The 27,988-nt window shown below is 35.7% G+C and overlaps 1 protein-coding gene across 5 annotated transcripts in view; it reads right to left on the reverse strand.

Annotated features, from left to right (window-relative positions):
- Positions 1-5,857: 5,857 nt before the first annotated feature.
- The window catches only part of LOC117424583 (phosphorylase b kinase regulatory subunit beta-like), a 57,621-nt gene continuing 35,490 nt past the window's right edge, over positions 5,858-27,988 (reverse strand). For 4 of the 5 annotated variants that reach the window (XM_034041064.3, XM_034041065.3, XM_034041066.3 and 1 more), the window contains 17 exons: positions 22,159-22,214; positions 21,818-21,911; positions 19,185-19,268; positions 18,776-18,880; positions 18,469-18,551; positions 17,463-17,553; positions 16,951-17,012; positions 16,527-16,689; positions 14,526-14,607; positions 12,877-12,934; positions 11,140-11,230; positions 9,904-10,106; positions 9,395-9,529; positions 8,916-9,045; positions 6,979-7,086; positions 6,551-6,691; positions 5,858-6,318 (listed from right to left, as the gene is read on the reverse strand). In XM_034041064.3, coding sequence (XP_033896955.1) covers positions 6,181-6,318; positions 6,551-6,691; positions 6,979-7,086; positions 8,916-9,045; positions 9,395-9,529; positions 9,904-10,106; positions 11,140-11,230; positions 12,877-12,934; positions 14,526-14,607; positions 16,527-16,689; positions 16,951-17,012; positions 17,463-17,553; positions 18,469-18,551; positions 18,776-18,880; positions 19,185-19,268; positions 21,818-21,911; positions 22,159-22,214 — 1,824 coding nt within the window. In that variant the 3' untranslated portion in view covers positions 5,858-6,180. Of the gene's footprint in view, positions 6,319-6,550; positions 6,692-6,978; positions 7,087-8,915; positions 9,046-9,394; positions 9,530-9,903; positions 10,107-11,139; positions 11,231-12,398; positions 12,490-12,876; positions 12,935-14,525; positions 14,608-16,526; positions 16,690-16,950; positions 17,013-17,462; positions 17,554-18,468; positions 18,552-18,775; positions 18,881-19,184; positions 19,269-21,817; positions 21,912-22,158; positions 22,215-27,988 lie in introns of all 5 variants that reach the window. The other variant, XM_058992717.1, reaches the window with a different exon arrangement.

Genomic DNA, 27,988 nt, shown 5'->3' on the forward strand with positions numbered 1-27,988 from the left:
GGAAGAACAGGAACAGTTTTTTTTTTTTTCTTACACTATATTGCACAAAACAAGTAGGCATGAGCACACAGTATAACATGAAGGCTAAAGTGGCTTAGTTTACTGTTGGATTATCTGAATATTTTACTTGTCAGTATTTTTAAAACAGCAATGTTGAAAGCGTTTAATATGGCTTGCCATATTTAGGAAAGTCTTCCCTGGCAGTAGCTTTGTTCCGGCTAGTTGAGCCATTCGGTGGAACCATCCACATTGATGATCTTGACATCTGCAGCATTGGATTGCAAGATTTTATGCAGTAAACTTTCAGTAATCGTTTAGGATCCTGTTTTTTTTTTTTATCGGCACAGGAAGGTAGTAAGTGTTTCATCCTCAAACAGTAATGAATTCTAATAAATCATTTTTCACATACAGTATATAAATAACAAAATACAGCATTAGCATTCCACAACAAACTGACATTTTAAGTTACTTCAAGAAGAAAGATTCTATTCCCTGAAAAAGTAATACCAATTTATATGACAAATCCTTTTGAAAAAGGTCTGTATTATATAAAACCAATATTAATCACTTTCCGTGTCTAAAGGAACATGCTTCTGATACAGTTCAAGAGTGCACTGTGTTGACCATCACTCACCGTACTAACACAGTGTGACGATAGCGACAAGATCATGGTCACGGAAAATGGAAAGATGCAAGAATAAATACTCAGTCTGGCACGTTTCAAATCACTGCTACTTAAACTCATGGAATAAAACACAAAATGGTGTGTGGTAAATCACGAGGTTAAGCTGAGTATTGTGATATTTCACAAGAAGAACACACCCTAAATTATTGTATTGCTTCATTTTATTATTTGAGGAATACCAAATATAGAGATATCTCGCATACTGACTATACTGGCGAGTGGCAGATTATAGCTATTTTGACAAATATAATTAGAATACCTTATTACTCTGTGTGTAGTGATTCTGTGGTAGCAGGGTGCAACCTGTTTATGAGTGTATCACATTTCATCTCTGGCCTTTTGAATGGCAGAAAACAGTTTTAACCCGAAGGGTGTAACCAAGGAGATGAGCTCTGGAAGTTGAAACCTTCTGCAATGAGTGAGGAAGTCAAGCACTGATATGGTAGAATGTATTATGCCTCTGACTGATGTTATTCCTTGTCTAACTGCCTATCTGTTCCGTAGCCAACCTGTTATCTTCCCAAACCCACTTCTCCAGTGTGATGGATCGTCTCCTGCTGCATGGACGCAAGGTATTACCCTTAAGAAACCTTAGCAGAATTTGCAAATCATCATCTATATTAGAACCGTGGGTGTTCAGTGGCTTTGTTGCCATGGAGGAATGTAACCATTCATTTCATTGAGCCCATAGTAAACAAAACCTGAGTATACTCAGTGTTAGAAGAGAAGTGGGACAAACTACTTTAATCAATACTGTGGTGCATTGCACTTCCATCATACTGCAAGGGATTCTTTTATGAAACACTTTTATATTGTTAAGCCTATGGAATAAATGACTACGCCTCCTTTTTTCATTCAAATTTGCTCAAAGGTATAACTAATATAATCTCAGTTCTAAAAATTGACATGGAGAATTACAGAGGCTGAAATATTAAGGCAAACATCAGGCAAGATATTAAGAAAAACATCAAGAAGTTAAATAGAAAAGGGAATGGTTATAGATGCTCCATGAAAGAGCTCATTCTGAAATGTCCGAGACATGTTTCAACACCAGAACAAACATACATCTTGCGGCCAGGGTTTACAATTCAACCAAATAATAAATACAAAATAAGATGACATTCAAATACATTGTCTTGCTCAGATTGCCTGAAGACATTTCCAAATGTTATAACCAAAGCATGGCCTACCCCAGAACAGGAAGAGAAGAATTAATTACCCAATGTGTGCATTGTTAAGCCAGTATGCATTATTTGAATGTTATGCATCTGTAGTGCAGTGCACAATGAGTCATTTTTCATAGAACACTATTAAACAATCCTTGATGTGGGAGCTGTACCAGTTCAATCCAGTGTAATATCATTTAGATGGGAACCTCGGGGCTACAGTCAAAAGAATATTGCGGTTTACTTAAAAAGGCAAGGCATTTTTCCGTCTTCTTTTTAAAAGTACAGTACTGCTACTTCGATCCCTCAGGAATAAATGAGTTATTGGACATGTCTCACCATTAATAAATTGAAACTCAATAAGCGGAGCGGAATTTGATTATTTTAAAATTAGTCGTGTACCTTTGCTGAAAATGCCCTGGTTATGGTATAGCATCCTTCAATGTTACTTTTACTGCAGTACTGGGATGGTGAAAACAGTAAATTATATGCAAAGTAAATCTAAACAACAACAAGAATACATTAATTATGGTGCCTGTGATGTTTTCATACCAACTGGGTTTCAGTTGCTCTGGTGGTCAGAGATAAGAGATGGGGTGGGTTATGTAAATTGTATTGGCCCTTTGGGAGTGTGGCAGTCAGCACACCCATTGCCTTTGGCTTATAAATTATGCTCTTAGTCAAATGTATATTGCACAATAGCCTTGCGGGCACTGTATTTAAACAACAGCAGTTAACAGGATTTGCATATTTGACTTTTGGGATTTTTGGAGACTTACAGTATATTTATGTTGTCATTTTGGTACATGTACTGTTTGTATAGTGTTAGACACCTGTGAATCTATTACTGAACATTTTATCTAAAGCTGTGATAAGGAAGCACAAAACGTGACGTTTTTGTAATATGTATAAGTCTATTACTCTCTTTAAAAAAATAATAATAATAATCTGCCAACTATACAGAGAAACGAAAGGGGCAATAGTAATATACAATAGGCATAAAGTTAAGTAAATCTTGAAATGGTAACAGTAATACATAGTACAGGGTCTATTACACTCTAATAAGGCAACATATGGAAAAAACAACGGTCACTGCACATACTGTATGTCACTTAAACTAGTCTGGAACCAACTCTTCAGTAATGTTGTTGAAGCTGAAACCCTGGGATCCTTCAAGAAGCTGCTTCATGAGATTCTGGGATCAATAAGCTACCAACAACCAAACGAGCAAGATGGGCCGAATGGCTCCTCTCGTTTGTAAACTTCTTAAGGGTTGGCACATGTTTGGATAAAATGTCCTTTGCCTATCGGCTTCCAGAAACTTTTAACCATGCTATAAGGAGTACATTTTTAAATATTTTAAAAATGATCTCTGTAAATTGTTTAGGGCTTCATGTAAATGTTTTGATCCTGATTAAGGATCTGCACATGTTTGGGTGAATGTCCTTTGTTTATGACTCCTAAAATGTGCCACACATGATATTGTGTTGTTTTATTGTACGTGTTTGCTGATAGGACCCCGTTGTAAATGACATCTAGGTCTCAATGGATCATATTCCGGTATAAATAAATAAATAAATAAATAAATAAATAAATAAATAAATAAATAAAAATCTACAAAGCCACTAGGAGGCAGCAGCTCCCCATCTCTTGAAACATGGATGCAAAACTCCTTTCCTCATGCTGTTTTTTCAGGCCATCAATTTTTTAATTTTAATTTTTTTTTTTTTTTAAATTATCTTCCCTCTTTTCAGCTTCATTACCATTATGGTGCCTAATGTGGTCCCTCTTGTTTGTGCTATGTTACCTCTATGTTAACTTAAGATAATATTTAAAATATAATGGTAAAGGTAAAACGGCTGCATCCTTTGCTACAGCCACCATTGTAATGAATTTAAAAGGACCAGGAAGCAGCAGGAACTTTACATCCAAAGTAACAAAAATAATGTATCTGCATGTTCCAAATTGACACACAATACAACCAAAGAATCACGAGAGCTTTACCACAAGGGGACCAGTGATAAGATTGGGATAGTTAAGGAAGAAAAAGGATTTGTTGTAACGATTTGCATGCATATAGTTTTGACTTGCGTTCAATTAACTTCAGTTAATCATTTAAAAATAATCTGATCCTAATGACCGGTAACCTATTTTCAATTCTGGGCTATGACCCTTTGTGGGCTTTGTATAAGGGTTGATATTAAAATATCTCATTACCTTATGCAAATAGAGTTAATTAGAAAGCCCACATTACGGGATCACGATCCTACGTAATTAGACCCAGCTATGTCTCACAATGTCACAGGGCACCGACTGACCACCTGCATCCACAAGCTTTTAAAAATGTGTATCAATAAAAAAAAAAAAGAGTCATTTAAAGAACCACCACCTTTACTCTCCATACAAATCTTATCCCACTGGGCACTATGTGTCTCTTGTACTGCTTTAAAGGATGCAGAGAGGCTGAATGAACATCCTCCCAGCTGTACTGTATGCATTATTCATTTTTATTGGTGGGCTAATACAATTGTTCAAGGTGTTCTGTGCAGATTGAATTGTTAACAATTGTTGCCTAAGAACAACAATAACTCTTATTATAAATCCAATTATATACATGCTGTTTTTATTACAAAAAAAACCCCATATGCATCAAAATAACCATTACTGTGTGTCCAACAAACCTAACACCGTACTTATGAAAACACATAACTTGCATGGTCATCTGTAGTTGTTTTCTATCAACTACCTGAAAGACCTTTTATAAATATTCCCATTAACGACTCATAGTATTGAATCTGTGCGGAAACAATCCACAGTTCTCAATTGTAACAGTGAGTTATTTTACTTGCTTTTCCAGTCAACCAAAAATGTAAATACATTAGGGGTTATTGGGAAACTAATAAATTACAGTACATTGACTGCCTATATCTTAAAATATTATTATTATTATTCCACTCCTGAAAATAACCAAACAAATAATTCCATACATTATAGACCCAATACATTCCAATTAATCATCCCCATTCAGGGCTTTCATTATTCCATTTCTTGGTGTTCTGTGGCTTCATAAAGGATCTGGCCAGCAGGGGGCAGTATCAAGTAAAAGACTGTTGATCAAATCATACCGTATTTAATCACTCCTGACAGAGCAGCCTCTGCAAACTTTTCAAAGGGACATGAAGTACAGTGTACGGCAGGTGGCAATGTATTTTTGAGTGCAATAAGGATTACGCTGCTAAGGCTGAGAGATGTATAGTGTTTATTGCTTCAAAACCTGTCAAAGTGATAAAGAGCAGGCTTTATAACACCACTAGGTGATGTGGCATCATGAAGGAAGGGTTAATGTGTTCATCTTTATGGAGATTAGTACATGGGCATGTTATCATGATTGAATTACCTGTCTCAAGACCATGGGCATCATTTACTAAACCTCTGCTGCAGCAAAAAAAAAAAAAAAAAAAAATCCAGCAAGTAAAGAGTTTTTTTTTTTTGATGATTTCAACTTTTATCAACAGAAATACACTTGAACTGCTTCTGGTTTTAACATATTTAGCTTTCTTTTTTGTTTTGTTTTACATAAACCTGCATTACATGTTATTTTCAGACACACTAGTGATGAATTTCACATAAAGTGATTACCAGTAGATTGTTTGATTTATTGTCATATCTGCAAAGAGTTTTTTTTTTTCATTATATAATTTGTTTTGATTGCTTAAAATGTTGTCAAAATACAATGTTCCATGTGACATTGATTCATCCAGGCTCTTGTATTTACACAAATATTCACCTCACATTGTCCATTTCATACACCTTTCTTTAAAAAAACAAACAAAACAAAACTGCACCATTTAGTTCTACTTCAAAGAACCATCTTTGCACAATGTGCCTAGCCTAGTCATAACTGCAGCTTGATTAAATTGGCCAGTAAAAAATAGAAAATAATAATAATAATAATAATAATAATAATAATAATAATAATAATAATAATTTACACAAATTCAAAACAAAGATTTTGTAAGGAATTTATTTGGCTACCCTGCTTACAGAAAAACATCAGAATCCACAAAACATAGTGAAAGGTGCATGCACATGCTCTCAACAGAACACATTTACTGATACCATGTTGTATATTTTAAAAGAGATTATATATGCTCTTTAACCATTAAACATGTGCTCAAGGTTGCACTTCCTTTTGAAAATAATTTTGCACACTGGTGGTTGAAAATATTCAAAAGTTCTATTCATGCAATAATGCAAAATACAGCATACTCAATATTGCAATTTAACTCAAACTATCTCACACACTTTGCACCATTCATCGGCTCAAGTTCAGCTGACTGTGCAGGGGTCATCGTTGCTGGGCTTCACTTCCCCCTCCAGTAAAGCGATCATCACAGACTTGGTCAAGTAGCTTGAAGTTCCTCTTTTGCCCAGTGGAGGGGTGTTGTAAAAAGCGGTCATTTCGTCCTGCAGAGTAAAATGGAAAAGTCAACATTTTTCTACTGCTAAATAGTACTGATCTATTGAAGAAGAATTTTAAAAAGTTGTTGGTTCCATGCATGTGGCCACAAAGGTGGCAGAGAGAAATTAAGTTTAACTTAAGGGCAATGTGTGCCGTTAATCACACAGGGGTTTTGATTTATGCAATATGCAAGACATAAACGAGCGCTGTGCCCTATGTGGCCATGCGTGTACCCACCTTTTTTTCCATTCCCTCCAGCTTGCTTCTGTCTCTCTGGAAATCATTAAAAGCCTCCTTCACTAGTTTATCCAAATCCACTTTGTCCTGAAATTCCAACTCAGGGTTCCTTTCCAGGACAATGGACACAACCATCAACAGCTGTAAAATTTAACAAAATGACAACTATTTTTAGGCTTTTAGGAAGATGGGAGTCTTTTGGTTGCCGACACTCAGACTGCAATTTGTTTCTTTAATCTATATTAAATGCATAGCTTAGCTTCCAAGATATATATTTGTCTATGAAAATCCTTTTAGACATTTAAGTCTAGCTGTATGTTCCTTTTTGCAATCTGCTTGCAACGATCCAAGAGGCGCAAAGAGCCATTTAATTCACAGGCAGTAGTTCCAGGAGGCAGAATTGTAAAACTGCAGATAATTTGCCATACCTCAACAATAATTTGTCTGTACTCTGGCTGAACAATATTCTTCAGCATATCTTCCACCAGCAGAGAAAAGTTCATCTCATACATGGTCATGTCTGACAAAGTGGGTTGCTTAAATAAGGGAGAGAGAAAACACAGGCCCATTAAACACTTCAACAAAAGACAATATTTGAGTGGAAGTAATTCCATCAATTATAATTTTCACATGCAAGTGTGCAACAAATGAAGAGGAAGATCTTGCATGATCTTGTGACTATATATATATATATATACAGTATACAGATATACACACACACACACATATACATACACACACACAGTAGATGCCGGTTATTAGCAACCCTGATAAAGACAACTTTCGGCTATTAGCATTTTCATGGGAAGCAATCGCATCCCAAAGACTTTAATGTTAATGGATTTTGTATATTAGTCTGCCGCTCAAAGACAATTTTTTATTTTTACAATTTCTATGGCTACGACACGCACACGAATACATCGCACGCACGCATCACTTTTCAGATGAGTACTGTATCAGACAGCGAACCCGAAGAACCTTCACTTCAAGAACAGTTGCGTGCTGTGGACACTTTCCACAGGGTATGCCAGAATCGTGGCTTTGAAATTGGCTACGAAGCTGCACACAAAATTGATTTACAGCTGGAGGTGGCAAATCATAAAAAAACAAACATTGGACAACTTATTTTAAAATTATGCTTCTGTATTAAATGTAAGTCCTGTATTGTTTACTGATTTTAAAGATATTGATAGTACGTTGTTGTAGTATTATGTGTACAATACAGTACTCTGTATACTTTTATTAGTAAACAGTTGTTTGTTCTTATATTTGGTGTTTTTCGTGTTTATTTTTTTAACACTGTAATTAACCAAGCTGATATTCTTATAGAAGTTTTAAACCAGAGGTGGCCAAAGTTAGCCTTTCCACTCCTGGTCTTTGTTCCAACCTTGTTCTAAATTGTTTAATTGAACCAATTAAAACTCCACCTAGATCCTAAAGTACATTATAGCATAATGTATAGAATTACAGCTACGTTTTCAGCATTCCAGCTCTAACATTAACATTATTGAGCTTAAAGACAATGCCAAATTAAACAAAAACAAATTAAGACATTTCCTTTGTGGCATTTGGTAATAAACGTACCCAGTAGTTTTTGAAAGTCATTTTACTAATGCAAAATAAAAAATAAAAAAAAACACTTCCAGATGCTGTTATATAACAGATTATACATAACAAAGCATGTTTTCCAGCAACTGTCCCATTATTCATTTGCTTTCAAGAGCTCATCTCGTAGAACTATTTGCAAGAACTGCAGGCAAACAAAATTGAACAGATAAGAGCCTGCTGTGTATTTAAGGCATATCTCTTAGGCCACATGGGACTTGCTAATCAGCAGAAGCAAATTCTTGTCAACATTTCACTAGTCAAACAGATTGAAATTCATTACAAAGGGATTACAAATGGACAACTATACACTGAGGTTTATGCGGCATTAGTGCTGATGTGGGCAGAGGACAGTAAACATACTGTTATTCAAAAGCGTCCAAAATAAGAAACAAAACACAGCATTATATTCAGAATTAGAATTCTAATCTCATCTAATAAATATATTCAACTCTTTAAATTGATTATCACGATAACATTTATTAACACAGCAAACATATCTCTTTTAGGAATACTAGTTATAACAATTATTTACACAAAATGTATGTTATGCAATGTTTTGCTGCAATAAGAGTGATATCTGGTGATATAAATTATTTGTGAGGGCTCTTAAATTATAATATGGGAGCACACAAATATTATTATTATAATAATTTAGAAAGGGATTAATCAGTTTCCTTAAACAACAGCCCTAATATCCCCCAGATTTCTCACTTGAAGGACAGCACCCCCAGAATACATTTTGGAAAGCAAATCTTACCTGTGGAAGATGTGTGCCAGCAACCATAATGCCATTTGGAGTCCTCTCCAAAATCTGCCACAGTCTGTCATAGAATCCCAGAGGAGTTCGGTTGAGGGAGCCATCAATTTGCCGCCTATTCAACCAGCACCTTAAAAAACAAAATTGTAGCAGAAATTATGAATCACAGGAGGGTATGAAAGTGGCTGAAAGCTTCTTAAGGTTAAGAGACATATTCCCCCTTGATTAAGTAAGATCTGCCACTTACAATAGTGTATAACATTGGAAAGCATTGGAACACAACGCATGCTACTTTAGTTCTGATTAAACATAACAAGAGTAATTAGCATGATATAACAAGAAATATGAGTCATGGGGAATGATGCAAGTGTGATTAATACTCTAGTTAGCTACAGTAGATTATGCTGAAGCCTCAATATTATTTCAGTGCACCAGTTTTGTAATTAAGTCTGCTGGATGGAACAGCTGTTTTTCTCCACCTTCCTTGATGCTGAGGCTGCAGAACATCCAGGAGAAGCTGTTTGATTTCACTAGGTGACAGCTGGTATAAGTCCTGGGCTGGCATGTCTCCTGCACGGATTTTCAGTTCATGTTTCATGGCATGGATGATCCATCTGCAAAGAAGAAACAAGCTTTTCAAACACACCTTTGTGCACTAATCATTCTTAAAGGGTGTAATTATAACACATTTTCCACAATGACATGTAGCAAAAATGAAGGCAATCTCCTGGAAGAAATGTTGATTTCATTTTCATGGTTTTGTAGTTCACTATAGTTTTAGGACTATACTGCAAAGTGTTAATGCTCAGAAACTAAAATAAATAAGATATGAAGAATAATGCTATCCATGCAAACAAAAGGATACGTACAAGTACTAAAACGCTTAACTAATTTAGTACCTTATTATTTCTGCATTTAAAAAAGGACAACTGGAGCTGCCAGCATCTGTTAGTTCCCTGTTAGCGTCAGCATCCTGAAACAAACATACCCAACTCGTATTTTCAACATGCCACTGAAGAGTTCCGGGGAGTTGGAGATGATCCAGCCGATGTGAATGACAAGCTCTTGCTGAACAACCGCTTCTCGCTCACAGTAGGGGTTACACTTGCTATAGATAATGTCCTTGATGACTCCAGGAGACAGAGGATTACAAATCACCTCCTCTTCATGACTGAAAACACCTAAAGTAACCTGGTAAAAACAAAACACTTCTGCCCTGTAGTTTTATGACTCTTCACACTTTACATGACATGTTAAGTGCACCACTAACTATTAAAAATAAATAAATAAACATTTATATTGCATGAAATAAATAACAGACTGCTATTAGGAAGTATACCCTGAAACATTGATCAGTGTGCATATCTAAAACTAAATGTAGTACTTCAAAACATGGTAATTATTTATAGGTACAAGGCAAATTAATACAACAGCAACAAAGTTTAGGGATTGAAATAAGCACCCCATTGCACAATGATTTGATCCTACATATACAATATTCATATTACACTATCATCACATGTTGAAAACATGATTGTGACCGAAGTGAATGACAATTGTGTGGCTTCAGCGCTTGTTGAGCGAGCAGTGTAGAGAGGTTATTAATCACGCATGAGCTCTAGACTTAGGAAATAAGTTACAGGCTCTGGTGTGTCTTAACAGTAAAATCGAGGTGGATCAATATATATAAAAAGGGGGTCCTAGTTCCATTCAGAAATCCGATCAATCTCCTCACTGTAGAGGGTAAAGACTATTTCTGAACATGCTCCCTACTTCTTCAATGTCTGGTCAAATTAACCTCCAAGCTTCACCAGGGATAAGAGCAATATAAAGTGCATCACATTTTTATGAAGTTACAGGTCGAGTTTAACTCAAATATGGAGGTCATGCCACATTAATATATTAATGAAGAAAAGGTCACAAGTTAACAGGTAAGGCATGTGGAATTGAAAATATGGATACAATTGAAATGATATTATGTATTGAAACAACATAGCTACATTTTGCCTGCTATTAGCAATGTATAGCAATAACAGGAACAAAACGTGCAGAGTGTGCGTTTGCTATATAATGAAACCTTTCATTTTTGTATTACTGATTAATTATGTTATGATTTCTCTTTTTTTAAAAATAAGAAACCAGTGAGCATTAAAAATCCAAATCCAACCTTTGTTTAGGTAAATACTCATGTTCTCATAAAAATTCTAGAAGTGTTTTAACTTACCTGCTTACCCTGCACTAAAACATTAGTAATAGACGGTGCAAGGCTGTCCACTAGTTTACCTAACAGACTGGCAGCTAGTCGTACAACAGACCTAGTGAATAAAAACAAGGAAATAATAGAGCCACTGAATTAATTGATATTATTTCAGTATTTAGTTCAGACAGAGACAGGCACAGTCTGATTTTATGAAAGCCTATTTCTGGAAAAGATAAAGTGAGTACTTAACACTCATAGCTGCAGTTCATTCAAATATATCGGGCTGATATCGATTCAGCAACAATCAATATACTGGTCTGGTCGACAAAGACTACTCTAGTCTAATTATGACCCAGACTGCACAATTCAGTCTCAGTGAATTACTTTCCAAAAGCCCCACATAAGTCTTCATTACCAAACCTGTCCTTCAAAATTAAAATAGCTCTACTTCAAATACCACGCCACTTCTAAAGCCCCGCTTTTCTATGTAAGGGTGACAGGGCAATAGTGTATCTTAAATTAATGTCAATTCACAGCTACTTAATCTGAGTACTCAAATTATAGACTAACCAGTTTCATGATTGGTGCTGATTTGTTATCTGTTGATAACATAATGAAAATACTTGCAATATATTACACAGTATATAAAATGCAAAACTCGTGGCCTTCAAAAGATCTGTCTTTTGTCTCTCTTAATTAATAGCATACATTGACATCAAACATCAATAATACATTCACTGAAACTCAAGTGTTATTTCCTGAGGTTAAAAAAAAAAAAAAAGATAAAGATAAACCTTCAGGGTCTGCTTGTTAAATGCATGAATTTGTGTGCTGCGAAAAATGAAGACTCCCATTACATTGTTCGCTGTAGCACAGAATTGCTCATGACTTTTGTGAATTCAGGCTCTGTGTCTGCAATTTCTTCTTACTCAGGCCATTAAATTCTAACATCAGGCAGCAATATGTGGAACAATGAACGAGGAGGACTCCTTGCAAATCTACCAACAGCACTTTTCTCTGTAGCACCATCCAACTACTGTCCGGTCTTCTTTAGCTTCTGTGAGCGGACAAGATGGGACTTGGTTGAAAGAACCACATTACAACGGAATCTTAATGTATTTTAAATCGACAGTGGAGAAGGGGCTAACCAAAGTTCTGATTAGTTAGTAAGCGATCCTATTGAAAAGCACTTATTTGGAAGCTTTGATAACTGCATGACTGAGCAGTGCTAGACAAGCTTTCTGAGTCACATGCAGTAACGTTTCAAGAACTTAGTACATTACCTGCTTGCCATGTACAACCAAAGTAGTAATATGTGCAGCTATAGAGGAGGCAAGCTTCTTTGTTAACGCAGCAGTGTAAAACATAACCAACCTAGAGTTTTATTCTCAGTATTTACAAGGGAAAAGTTACACAAACAAACAAACAAACAAACAAAAAAGAGACAGTTGTAAACATTATGCCATAAATTTAAGATTTTTGATAAAATATAACAATATGGGATACGGACCAGTGAAAAAAAATAAATAAAAAAAATAACCCTAAGTTTACATTTTAATTATGTTGCTGCAAACCTTAACCAGCTTCATCCGTGTTAACAGTAACCTCACAATAGCTTTTTATTAAAATATTTAGACAAACGTTCTCTTTATGCATGCAGTCATTTCAGCATTACCTCCCGCACTGTTACTTAAATATACCACTTCATGCATTTTAAGAAATTTGAATAGGTTTGAAATAAATAATGCAAAGGATGCTGACCAAAGTTTTCTGGTTCCAGCTCTTCTGTAAATTCTCTCCAGCAGATCCATGACAGTGCCTTGAAGAGAAATAGTAACACAGAATGTTCTTTCACTTATTATTTATGGTAAAAATAAAATGGCATTTGAAATGGTTCACTTTTAAATAGGTGATCCGACATCATGTTTTTGATCCAACAACATATTCATAATTTCACGCTCAGTTAGCATGCCCAATACAACAGTTGCGCACATTTCAGTGTTATTCATATATTTTGGACAACAGAATGATTCATATTTTTAACAAAGACTGCCATTAACATCACTTGTTTTATAAGTCAAATTTCATAAAAATCCAAAGCTTAAAACAGCTTCAACAATGATCTTTATCCTGCCAGAATACATATAAAATATATTTAGTTCCTTCAGTGCTTTGCAGATTAGAATCAGACTGCATCAAAATAATGTTCATAGGTTTTGATGGTTAGTAAACGCATTATCTCTGTTCACTCACACAGTGCATTAGTTCTTCTGTTATTTTTTTCCAAAGTTAACTCAACATCCTTTCCTATTCCTGTTAATGTAGGGCTGAGTGGCAAAGTACAGGCAATTGGATACAAAGCCTTTCACTTACTGCTTAATGGTTCCACACCTGCTCAGGTTGGTTGGGATTCTAATCATACTGCTCACATGGTTGTCAGCTCATAGGGGTCATTTATAGGGGTCAAAAGAGGCCAAAACCAAAATACACTCGGAGACTGATCTGGCATATTGAAAGATGGCAGCTATTGATGTATTGCTCTGGTTTTTAATATAGCATATTTTAGATTATTACATATTGATATGGAAGAAAGCATTGGGGAGCACTTCGTTAATTGAATTAATACATGTAAAGAATGCCTACAGTAGGAGAATAATGCAGTTTACGCAATTCTGCATGGTTCTCCTACTGTTGGCATTAAACAAAGTAATTTAAGAAAAAACAGAATATATTTTACTATTTTTGTTTTGTCCAGTTCATCTTGGATTTTGGTGTCTGACCAAACTAAAAGCCAGATTTACAAAAAATAGATCAGCTATTACTATTTAAACATATGCTATACACTCCTAATCAGAATGATTAAATAAATAATCTGTATAATTGTTTATTTTAGAATGGCGCTAACACGACCTAATACATTACTCTGCTATTAACTTGCAAAGCACACTGATGCAGTTTTGTACTTAATAAAAAAAAGAATATATATATATATATAGACACACACACACACACGCACACGCACACACGCACACAAAAACACACAAACACACACACACACACACACACACAAAATAGCAAAACCAGGCGATTAACAATTTTACTGTTTTTGACCGGGACAACAAATTAAGGTTATTACTGATACCATTTCAAAAATCCAATCCAGGAATAACTCTACTTACTTGTGCAAAGTAAAGGATTTTTTTTAAAATCTTCTAGTCTTTTTATAAAACACATTTATCACCTGGAGTAAATATAGCTTATGGAAATTAAATATAATATAAATACACCAAATACTAACGTTTCTCAGTATACATGCTTCTGTTGTTATTGTGTTCTTAGTACTGGGCCTGAAAAATCAACCATGGACTTTTTTTGGACTGTATATGCAATTACTTTTTAAACTTTAATACCTTCTTTAGTATAGAAATCAGGGCCTTCCCTTTTCAATAGTAAATTGGCAAGGAGAGCTTGGCTTGCGAGGCAGCTGCAGTCCTGGAAACAGAAGAAAATGGTTAGCAACACACTGGTGGTTACAAAAAGGGAGACAAAACCGACCCAGGTAACTACAGACCAATAAGCTTGACTTCTATTATATGTAAACTTATGGAAACTACAATAAGGAAAATGGAAAATTGCCTATAAGGTAAAGTATCCTGCGAGACAGTCAGCATGGTTTTAAGAAAGGGAGATTGTGTCTAACTAGCCCGCTTGATTTTTTTGAGGATGCAACAATGGATAATTGCAAAGCATATGACATGGTTTATTTAGATTTACAGAAAGCTTTTGACAAAGCCCCGTATAAAAGATTAATTCTCAAACTGAACACAGTAGGGGGAGTGGTTAACATGTAGAAAACAGGAAGTACTGATTAGAAGAGAAAACTCAAAATGGAGTGAGGTAACAAGTGGATTACCACAGGGATCAGTATTATGACTTAGATTCTATTATAGTAAGCAAACTTGTTAAATTTGCAGACGACACAAAAACAGGAGGAGTGGCAAACACTGTTGCAGCAGCAAAGGTCATTCAAAATGATCTAGACAGCATTCAGAACTGGGCAGACACATGGCAAATTACATTTAACATAGAAAAGGTACTGCACGCAGGTACTGTAAGGTACTGCACGCAGGCAATAATAATGTCCATTATAAATACCATATGGGAGACTGAAATTGAAGGAATCTATGAAAAAGATCTAGGAGTTTATGTTGACTCAGAAATGTCTTCATCTAGACAATGTGGGGAAGCTATAAAAAAGACCAACAAAAATGCTCAGACATATAGTGAAAAGTTGAATTTAAATCAAGGGAAGTAATGTTAAAACTTTACAATGCATTAGTAAGACCTCATCTAGAATATTGTGTTCAGTTCTGGTCACCTCGCTACAAAAAGGATACTGCTGCTCTAGAAAGAGTGCACAGAAGAGCGACCAGAATTATCCTATGTTTAAAAGGCATGTCATATGCAGACAGGCTAAACTAATTGAGTCTATTCAGTCTTGAACAAAGAAGACTACGAGGTGAACTGATTCAAGCATTCAAAATTCTAAAAGGTATTGACAATGTCGACCCAGGGGACTTATTCGACCTGAAAAAAGAAACAAGGACCAGGGGTCACAAATGGAGATTAGATAAAGGGGCATTCAGAACAGAAAATAGGAGGCACTTTTTTTACACAGAGAATTGTGGGAGTCTGGAACCAACTCCTCAGAAATATTGCTGAAGCTGACATCCTGGGATCCTTCAAGAAGCTGCTTGATGAGATTCTGGGATCAATAAGCTAACCAACCAAATGACCAAGATGGGCCAAATGGCCTCCTCTCGTTTGCATCCTTTCTTATGTTCTTAAATGAAAGTAGCACTTTAGATTATAGGGTATACATAACAATGGTAACAACTGGGTGGCAATCAATGGTTTCTGCTCTTATTGTATATGTTGGTGTAGTATCTGTGTAATTACATGGAAATGGCTTCTGGCATGGTGTTGTAGTGTAATTACACTAGGTAACAAAATGTTGTTCACAAGGCCATTTCTATGAAATCGTACAGTGGTTACCATGTACAAGCAGGGAACCATTGGTAATTATTGAAATGTATTTACATGGCTATTCAAGTCTAAAGTGCTACCAACATAATGTTGTTTTAAACAATGTATTTTTAGCCTTGGTGTGATTTAAATAAATACAATACAGCTCAGATTATGACAGCTCTCCTGATGCTCAGTGTAATTTATTATGAGTTGTACATGAGCTCTTGCTCAGTGGCATGCTGGGGTATCTCTTTACCATGCCACCCCGCTTCCCCCATATACCTTGCAACACATGCTGGAAACAGTGTCAAAACAATCAAGTCAAATTTGGATTATTTATAGGTGCAGAATTGGAGCCATTTGCTTTCACACAATTAACTTACATCAAGTTTTTGAAGGATCTCAAACGTGGATGTTTGCTTCCAGTCATTGATATTGATCTCAGGCTGCTGCTCCAGGTCAGATGCATTGGGGGTGCTGGTCTGTCGCTTTACCTTTGAGTGCTTGGGTAGTTCCAGCTCTTCAAAACTCTTAAACTGTGGTAGTCTGGGGAAAAATAAATAAATAAATAAAAGTACTTAACCAAGCACACTTTCTCAAAAGGATTAATGTGAGCACAATCTTTAAACAATATTATCTTTTCATATTTATCAAATCTCATAATACTAAACGACATACTGAAGAATTAAGTTGTTTAAAGGTTACATTACAAAGTGGGTGCAAAGCAGGAAAAATTTGCTTAATACACATGGAAAAACTAATTATTATGTGTCAATAGAAAAGTTAATTTCTACATGCATGACTTACTCTTCTGATTCGTGAACTCGTAGAAAGTCTAACTGCTCCACCACTGCTCCAGATATCAAAGTCTGAAAGATTCAAAGGAGAGCCAGATCAATTGCAGGAACTCAAATTGAAAGTGCAATTGTATTTCACACGGCTATTCCCCTGACCGGTACTGTCAGCTCATTTTCTATCCCATTAAATAAAATCAAATAAAGCAGTCTTGCCATACAAATGGATAGTAATTTGAAAGATCAGTAGTGACTTTACACACCAAGGTATTTATAAAAAAAAAAAAAAAAAGAAAGATAAAAAAATTGCTGTTTTTTATTCAGACAGCATATACAGTAGGACAAAGAATGAAAATAGTCTGTTTTGTTTGTAGGAAGTAAAAATGCTTAAGTGTACACAAACCTTTAATCTATACATTAATCCACAATGATAATAATAATAGTAATAATCATCGTCATAAATTATGTCTGTAAACAGACAAACAAATGGACTACATTATACATAATTTGCAGGATAAGAAGTACCTGCAGCCTGTCCACATGAACCTTGACTCCCCCCACATTTCCTTGCTTGAAAGAAGCCAGCATGTCCAAGACTGGATTGAATCGACTGCCCCTAAATGTTTTAAATATTAACACAATTGTTATACAGAATAAATCAGTTGGAAACATGAGTATGAATGAAGACTTGTAGATGCCTCTATGTGAACCTTCACTTTTCAGCTTGTAATGACCAATGCAAGCCTTCTTATTAGATTGTATGAGACACTTACTTTACATGTTATTTCCCCGATTGCATAATATTAGCAAACATATCCATGCCTGGTGGGCTTTTATTACCCTTTGAAAATATTCATCAAAAGGGGCAGGATGGAATTAGAGGCCCCTGCATAATAGGGTTGGAAACCCTGCAGTCAGGGCTGTGTGAAGCTGTGTGGTTGTGAGAAGAAAAAGGTACTGTGTGTTAAAGTGTTGTGTGACTGGTAAATGACTTAGCTGTCCAGTGTGGTTAGTTAGAGGGGGAAAAAAAGGTTTTGTTTAGCACTCCATGTGGGAGTTGTGTTTTGTTTTATTCCTGGGTGGGAAGCAAGGCATGTGATCCACCAGGGATCACTGTTATTAGTGTGCAGGGCAGGTCTCCAGGTTCATGCTCCCTCAATGATGATGGAAGTTACCCATAAAGGTGTACCTAACAAAATAAATAACAATCCATACCTTCCATTAGCTTCAGTATAATTTTCACAACTTGTTATTGTGAACTGTAGTAGGGGTTGTATTTATTAAGGTTGTCTTAAAATTGGGCCACACTGGCTCAAGGACAAGTGTAGCTGTAATACATCTGCTGGTAGGATAGTGGAGGCTCTTATACTCTCAGCTCTACTTCCTTGACAGTGGGTCAAACTTAAGATACATAATAATATAATTTTAACTACCAAGGATAAAGAAAGTTGTTCCAAAATATAAGATGGTAATGCATTCTATATGTGGAAATAGTTCTAACAGTTGGCCATCTCAGGCTAACAGTCTTTACCTTATATTGTCTTCTCGAATAAGCACAAGGAACAGAGGGCGCCCATGCATTTTCCAATACTGCTTGATAAACTGCAATGCATTCTGCAGAGAAAAAAAATTGTATCGGTATATCCGAAAGGTAAAATGAATTTATCAGGTCAGGAGACAAGGTAGGAGTTTCATCTCAGAATTCATGAGCATACTGTGTTGCCGGATCAGTTTTTCAAAAAGAGGGCAGTGTTTAATGGCCTATATAACTTTAGCACAAGCATTACCAGATTTTTGACAATAAAGACATAATGGTGTGGATTTTTTGTCGCGTTTACCTTGATATCGTCAATCAGCAACATGACATCCTGGGACATGTAGAAGTCACTTAAATCAAAGACGATTGGGTAGCAAACCACAGTCTTTCCTAGGATTCGATAGATCTTTAAAAGGGGAGAAAAGACAAAATGTTACCTGGGTCAGCAAAGATAAATCACTCCAAGAGAAAGAGATATACACCTGTATTCACAGGAAATAAAATAAAGATCCAAGAGTGTTTTTAAGTAGGATATAGTCTGCTAATAATACTGGGTACCATTATCCACTATTCAATATGACACAGTATGTACTTCTAAGTGACAGTTGTACTTTACAACTTTAATATATGTTGCTTTAAAACTGTGGGGAATAAGTTGAAGTTGCAAATATGTTCATGAGCTACAGTACAGTAAATACAACTGATCTTACCTTAGATGTCCCAATACACCCAACAGGTCTCTCTGGTCGTCCGGACAATCCCAGCTTCTGGTTTGCTGCCAGGTGACGATAAGCCTGGAAAATGTTTAATGCACTAATGATTTTGGCAGGAAAATATCTGAATGAACTCCTTGTTTTGGTTTTTCTTTTGGTCACGTGATGTCCCTTTAAAGTTATATTGAGCCAACTCTGTTTCTTAATTAAACTCTTGAAAAAGCGTTGACTGTGAAACAAGATCACTTCTGTTTTTTCTCCCGTAACTGATCAGAATATCAAAATCTTTTTTATTTATCTGACCGGAGGGTCTAGTATCCCAAACAAAAGAATCAATGCTTTGAATTTCAAAACAGATGAAAAAAAAAGAAAAAAGAAACATAATCCATGCACAATGCAAAATGAATGACCCTTTTCAGCTACTACTAAATGTTGGAGAAATATAGAACATCACATATTGATTATTTTCAAAAATGTATTATAACTAAAAACTTAAGTTATTCCTACTACTTGTTATTGTTTTATATTGAAATCCATGATTTATTCTTGCATGATGTAATGGTGTTCAGTATATTGTGACATCATTTTTACTTCTATCTTTGAATCTGTATTAATTCTAATTAACATTATTTTATATAAACTTATATTTATATTGTCATGCAATGCTGGCTCTGAGGATGTGGGAATGTGGCTGGGGCCATAATTGAATGATTAATGGGTAATGAGGCTCCAGCCACAGGTGTATAGAAGGGGAATAAGATCTTGCTGGTGAAGGTGCGTGTTGCTGTCCTGTTTATGTCTGTGAGTTTTTGTGTAGACCGTTTGTTTTGGGCCTTACGCCTTTTTATTTGTTAATGTGTTTTGTTTAGTGCTCACACTGTACTTGTTTATTAAATGTGCATGACAGCGCTTCACTGCAGCTTTCTTGTCCCTGAGTCTCTCTCCCTGCCGGTAACATCTTGGGCTGTGATGCTACCCTGTCACACACTGGTCAAGTGATCAAACCAGTCCAAGTCCTGGGGCCTTTATGCTTTTTCTAAGGTTTTATAATTCTTTCATTGACAGATACGAAAAAGATGGTTACAGATGGCATTCCTGTATTTTTTTCATATATAAATCAACAAATGTCAGGGTTTTGTTTTGTTTTTAGTTTTGGGGGCTGGTTATCTGACCCACCCCTAACGTATCAGACACATCCCCCATTACTACGGTATTAAACTGCGATGCAGGGGGACTGGAGACCTTTAGTCTCCTTTTATTCATCCATCATTAATAACTGTCAGGGCACAAACAAGTCTGTTCTGTTCCTTTTTTAAGCAGTCACCCATGGTGTTCACACTTACCCATAACGATACAACTAGAAAGACTGGGAAGAGACAGTAAGAGAAGCCTTTGGTTGATCAAGACTTAGTAAAATCGTAGGCATGCAAAGTATTACTACTGCAGTTGAAGGTATAAATACACTTTGGTTTATAAACATATTTTTACAATATAAAAGTTGCATTTATTATTAGTTATATAAAACAATGCTGGTTCCATTGTCATTTAAATGTACAGTGAGTAGGCGGAATAGTGTTTTACACCACAGATGTGTATAGCACTACTTCACTTGTCACTCAGAATACAATAGCTTCCAGGGTCAAAGGCACCCATACATTGTAACCAGAGAATATATTGACCCCTAAATAAATAGCAAGGTTTGCTAAAACATCAAAAACCTAAATTATTTGAAGAAAAAAAAAAAGATGTGGGGAAAAACTGTTAGTTGGACAAATGTCTTTCACCCCACCTTCCACATTACAATTACTACTATGTATAACTATTAAAAATTAAGTTTAATTAGGCGAAATAACTGCATATTCAAAAGTATGTTAATATAATACATATATAAGGTCATGTTATTTTTTTATGTTTAAATGAGGACCCAGCTGGCACGTGTTTGACGCTGTTTTAAACCAGCACTACCCAATACTGTACAAATATGTATTAAAATAAAGTACAAGTTGTTCTTTCTTTACTTTCTTTATCAGTAGCACTAGATGGAGCCCTATAACCCATAGTTTCCTCTTTCATGATAAACTGCTAACAGAAAGAGCAGTGGATCTGGGAGAAAAACAACTGTGACTAATCCAATGTGCACGATGAAAACAGAATTAAAGGGAAATCGTTAAATAAAAAAAAAAGGTTAACTATTCCGTGTAAAATGAATTGCATTCACAATCAAATTAAATCTACAGTAAATAGCCCCTGGAATTGACCATAACATAGCAGAAGTGGGAATGTGAGGAGTTACCTTAAAGGCATGGCTGCACAACTGCAGTCAATGCACACTGTAGAGATATTTGATGTTCACTTCATTTGTTTAAATGAAAAGGTTTGAGGTTCATTTGACTGCCTTTGCTGTAGAAATATCATTAGAATAGCAAACACACACATCAGGGCATGTATTGCACACATTTCTGTATAACTACCTATAGTACATAAGACAGCTACATACGTAGCCATTCGATTCAGATTCAAGCTGAATCTTCAGACCACTGGATGGTACTTCTCTGATTAAGTATAGAATAATATGCACAGAGGGTAGTTGGAAAACAGTACGTGGGGCTATGAACAGAATACTAAATTACCTTGACAAGCTCCTGCTGTGGCCATATTTGTATAGGTTCTACCTGCTGAGGGGTTTGGGTCTGTATACCATAGGTGTTCAGGAAAACTTGCAGTCTGTAAAACAAAACATAAGTGATTTAGTGTCAGCTTTAATAAAATATACTGCAAGTATGTATGCATGCATGTATTTATGGATGGATGGATGAATATGTTATTCAATTTCAACATCACCATATCACAGATACAGTAACATGCAGCATCAGGTTCCAATAAAATGGCATTCCTCTGCTGGCTACTGCACGCAAGAAAGGTGCATAACACTGAGACATGTAAGGATGTCTAGCAGACATTCACCACATACCGCTGGCTCTCTGCAATCAGGGCCACGTGAATCACCACATCGTTTTCAAGAGGTCCCTGAAAAACACAGAACGAGGCTGGGTTAGCATCTGGTCTTCAGTTCTTGTTAGCACAATTGCAAGATTTTTATTAACTGGCGCAGGGAGGCAATTACAGAATTAACCCCTCCTTTCAGCAGTTCATTAAAAGGCAGAGATATATGGCACATCTAATTCCTTCACTGACAGCTCTTAACTGCCTATTAATCAGACAAACTGGAAAGACAGGATAACAGCTCAGCATGCAACCGAGAGCCATAAATCTAAACAAGAACCTGAGGGGCCTTACTGTCGTTGATAGTGTGCATGATTTAGGATTTGAGGTATGCTGCCATGGCTGATTAAGAACAAGACTAATCTACAGTATACAACATCCTCTAGATATCTGAAAAGTGTTAAAATAAGAGAAAATGAAACAGAAAGGTTTAATTATATAATGTATTTGTATACAAAAATGAGAATCCATGCATTTTGCGATCCAATTTTGATGGTTGCTCATCTGTTATTAGACATCACATCGTTCAATAAACCTTTTTTATTGTATACTATATGTGTACAGAAACAAAATTGACAACAAATATGCATAATAACAATTCTATTATGAAGAAAAAGGCAAAGAAAATTATGCATGGCTTCTAGTGTCTGAAAATGAAGTTTCTGAGGCCTTGGTTTTACTGACTTACAGTAAATGGACAAATGATCAACTTAAACACAATTTTGAGAAATATTTTTGCACATCGCAAAATGTCAGCACTGTCACTGAAAGGCCAACTTTTCACGGCTTAATTAAAGTGAGAACTGTTAAACGTTATGAGAAAGTACACAATCGTTTCTGCTAGTGCCCTCTTCAATGTGCTTTACTTGCCGAAAACGCTTGGATATAACCCCAGACTGCTTAGTCACATGTACTTTTTGGAGTAAAGGGCTTTGAGAATCTAGCTCTACAATATGTCCTCGGTCCAAAACCTTTGACCACCTTTAAAAACTTGCATTGTAATTGGGACATGTGAGGTTCTTTATATCCTCTTAACAGTTCAGACCTTGGTCCAGTGATTTACATTTTTATGAAAATGTATCTTGACCAGGCTGTATGGTGATCTCTACATTGCAGTGCTTATAATTTACATTGTTTTACCCATGAACAACCCTCATTTATACATCAGTTACTGCAGCATAATGAATTCAGACTTTCTAGGCTATCATAAAAGGATGAGCCATATAACTGTAAGCTTAATTGAAGGCTGTTAAGCTATCTTTAAATTCATACAAAGCTTTAGACAATCTCACAGTGCAAGTCCCTAACCTCCAAATTAGATTTTGGTAGTGCAATCAGACATTTTGGAGCACCGGTAAATTTCTGACGGATCCACAAACTATATCCTTCTTACAGCATCTAGAAACCCTTGTATCGCTTAACCAGGTACTCACAAGACCAAACTCTGCTTAGCTTTAGAATTCTGACAAGATCCAAGGCAGTATCACCGAAAGGCTTATCCATGCTGCTGATATTATCAGTGTCCTGAATTCTTGCCATTAGTAGTGGATATGTTGGGCAAAGTGAAGTGAAAATGAATACATAGTGTATCATCCTGCACAGTATTGTAAACAGAAGATAAAGCAGGGTTTAGGTTACCTAAGTTATTGCAAAATCACATAAATATTACATTAGTCTTGTCTTGTTACATCATTTTGTGACACATATTTCCTGCTCTGTAAAATAAATCATTCAAAAATCACATAACATTTGAGGGTTGTGTAAGCTGACAGAAACAAAATGCTCTGCAACATAACTATATGACTAAAATGACTCAAAATCGAAAGCAGTGCAGGTTTGGAATAGGCTTCATCAATATTAAAACAATAAACGTCCTGTGTGAGGTACGAGAGAGAAATTAGCATGAAATACTGCAAAAGAAAACAAATATTTCAAGAGTGGCCCACTTGGGGAAACTTTAGTGCTGTGACCCATGTTATTGTACATAGCTTTGTACATTTCCAAAAGAAACCCATCTCTGCTGAATGTTTATGAAAGGTCCCCTGACAAGACGTTATTAAGCAACTTGTTTTTATCAGAGCCCAACCATAGTTATAATGTACAAGGAAATGATTTTATTTGGGATCTTGCCTTTCCCATGTGCCTCAATGCCATCCTAACCACAAGCTCAAGAATGTGCTTATTTAATCCCAACCTTGATTTGTGCAGACTGGAAAGTGGTCATACTGGAAAGAGAAACCCACTAGCAGCGTAGCTGACTTGTAATCATGTTTTGGGTTTGTTTATTGGATGTGATTACTGGCGAAGACAAATAAAACCAAAAAAAATAAAACCAAGGCTCGAGCAAAAAAAAAAAAAAAAAAGAAAAAACATATACAAAGCACTATAACCACTTTGGCATCAAACCTGAACATGGGAATGTATTGACAGTGAAATTGTACTCCACTTTTGCTGTCGCTTCAGGAGAAAAACTGACAATTAATTTCTAGGTCCAGTTGCTTGCAAGCTACAGAAATGGGTGTGCATGTCATTCATTCATGTGTCTGCCTTTGTGTGTATAGATTATTGCATTAGTAGGCCAAGCTTCAGATTATCTGAAGCAGGAATAAGGGGCAGGGCTATTGTATTCATTAAAGGCTTACCCGGAACACTGCCTAATTACAAATGCTATGTATTTGTAGTAGGAAATCAGGAAATCTCCATCCTAAAATGCCCAAGTGGTCACAGGCTCCTCATTAAAGAAGTACATTTTTAATTATAATTAATAAATAAGAACGGTAAAGGATATAGAACGGTAATGCTCTATTTGAGTTTTACGTTTTTAGTATCAATTCCTAGTAAACGTAATTAAGATAGGATTATCCTAAATCAATTCTGCCTCGGAGACAGATCAACAGTGTCGGTAACCCCACATGTATGTAACATAGTTATTTCAATAACATAAAACATTCCCCTAGGTCACATTATAATAACACGTCTAAATACATCGACAGCAATCAAAGTCCTAAAATCAACATCATTAATCTTGGATTTATGTAGCACCTTTCACAGCCAAAGCAGTACCAAAGAACTTTACAAACAGAACAGCTAAAAGATAGACAATTCAATAACAGTTACCTGTAATTCAATCAGTACCTTATCTGGAAAGATGATATTATCATCATCATCATCCCTTACAATTCATAGTAAACGCATATGCACCTGAAGCCGAGGGGACACTAGTCTACATGTTGTAGAAAAATGTAGAAAGGGATACTTTTTTTGTAGAAAGTGACGTGCAAGCTACAAGTTTCAGGACTTTGTTGCAAGCAACTCTACCAAAGGACTGTTGATTTTGTAGAAGCAAAATTACATCATAGAATAAATCAGCCAATGAAAGAGATGTAAAAAGTCATGTGACTAGCTTCTACGCTGGCGGAAAAAAACTTGGCGGAGAAAATAAATGCGGAGCCCGAGGGAGATTCTCCTTATCCTTATTTTTTCAGGGTGACTTTTTTTTTATAGGTGGTATAGGCACTTTGCATTTTCCAAATGGTTTTTTTATGTCTACTGGCTTGTACTTCAAACACTCGTAGGCATCTGTTCAACATTCTGATAAGTTACAGAGTTGATCATAAAGCAACTGTGTGGGTGACTGTAAGCTGCTAGCTATCTCAACAACAGTCAGGGAATTTTCAATCTGCAGTGTCTTTATGAGCAAAACTAAAAGTTCCACACTGCCATATGGGAACTGCAAAATGCATATATATATATATATATATATATATATATATATATATATATATATATATATATATATATATATATATATATATATATGCATATATATATATATATATATATATATATATAGACAGACAGACACACAACGCATGTGAGAATACATTTTCACAGGTAAACCATGTTATGCACTTAGGGGAAAAAACATCTGTTACACCCGTCATAGTAAAAAAACAACATCTGCCATGCCTGCGAGTGGGTTTTTCAGAACAGAAGTACATTTTGCTCCTTAACCAGATTTAATTTTACTGTATTTCAGTTTAATAAGTACTGTAGTTATAAAACAATAAATAAAAAATGGTACATTAAAAATACATTAAACCTGATCGAGACCCTTACAATACAAACAGAAACCATCAGAATGAAAATAGGGGAGTAACTGAGTCAATTTGAGACCAAACCAAAGAACGAGGAACAGGAACCAGCAAATAATAGCTCCGAAAGCAGACAGTACATGTAACAATCGCAGTGAGGCAGAGCAACTAGACTCAGAAATTAACCACTCACAACCCCCACCCCTGAAAAACAAAGCAGCAATGAAATGACAGTTCCTTCGGTCACACTGCTAATAGTAGGACACTGACGTACCAATTGATCACTGCTGACAGTGGAAGGACACAATTTAAACTGAAAAAACATCAAAATAAGAAAAATAAGAAAATGAGACACATAAAGCAACTCAATAAAAGTGTGGCATAAATCTAAATCTGCCATGGCCCAAATGAAAAGATCAAATTTTTTTTTTTTACTTGTTAGTCTGATCTCTTCGACCCCACTCATGAAGGTGAAGAGGCCAAAGCTATATATGCAACTGTTTTTTTGTTATTTTTACACGGAATCCCATCAATGTAAAGTGGTAAAAGGGTTTAATACCAGCTTAGCCATGACACCAATCACCCATCTCTGTTGATTCCCTTTCACTTGGGAATTAGAACCAACTCTCTATCAAAACTACTGTACTCCCTTTGGTGGTCTTTCTAGAGGGATTGTACTGTATACACAGAGCAATACCATTGTAAATCTTAACTCTTCCTCAACTGTATAAAGGGTTGTTGTTTATTCCTCTTGATAATTTGGATGCAAATATAGAACTGTGTTTCACAACAAAAAAAATGACAAGCCATTTATTACACAGGCCTATGCTTTACCTATCTATCTATCTATCTATCTATCTATCTATCTATCTATCTATTCTAAACACACAAGGGGGCTGCTGCTTCTGTGTTTCATCTATCAATTTGATCTTCACTTTTCAAAAACAAGCCTTACAATAACAGATACATGAAACATGCATGGTATAGAACTGTGAAGAATGGACCCTTCAAGCTAAATGCATTTGTCTGGTAAACAACCAGATACAAAAAAAAAAAAAAATGGTGCAAATCGTCTGAAATATAGATTTTGAAATGTATAAACCAGCTACATATTAAATAAGGCTAAATAAAATAAACCTTGTGAAACGAAGGGTTGATTTTACAACCAAGGGTTCTTGAAGGGAACCATGGGTCAAGCTTGCTTAGCATTCATTTAGACCAGGCATGTCACAACATGGATCACCTTTTGGTAAATCACAAGCTTAATACCGTGTCAAAAAATACCACAGACTACACAGGTTAGATACATAATTATTGTTCTGTCAATACATAATATTTACTTTTATAATAATCTAATCTTTGAAGAGCTACATGAGACTTCACACCATATTTTCTACAACATTCCGTTATAAATTAAACACGTTTAAATCATTTTACACTGAAATATGCATTTGGGATGTGAATTGAAGTGCACATTTTAAAACCACCTTCACTAAGGCACTTAATGGCATACCATTAAAAGCAAACTACAAGAAAAAAAGATGCAAGTAATTAGATGCAGTACAGACCTCATTATGGTGAATCAGGTTGTGGTGAATCTTAAGGTTTTTCAGTGTTTTGTTTTACAAATGAACCATACAGTATGAGCGATATTCTGTGCATTACATAGCTATTATCCTCCATGGTAATTTAAATGTTAGCCAA

The sequence above is a fragment of the Acipenser ruthenus genome, chromosome 19 (assembly GCF_902713425.1).
Source record: "Acipenser ruthenus chromosome 19, fAciRut3.2 maternal haplotype, whole genome shotgun sequence".
Classification (NCBI taxonomy): domain Eukaryota; kingdom Metazoa; phylum Chordata; class Actinopteri; order Acipenseriformes; family Acipenseridae; genus Acipenser; species Acipenser ruthenus.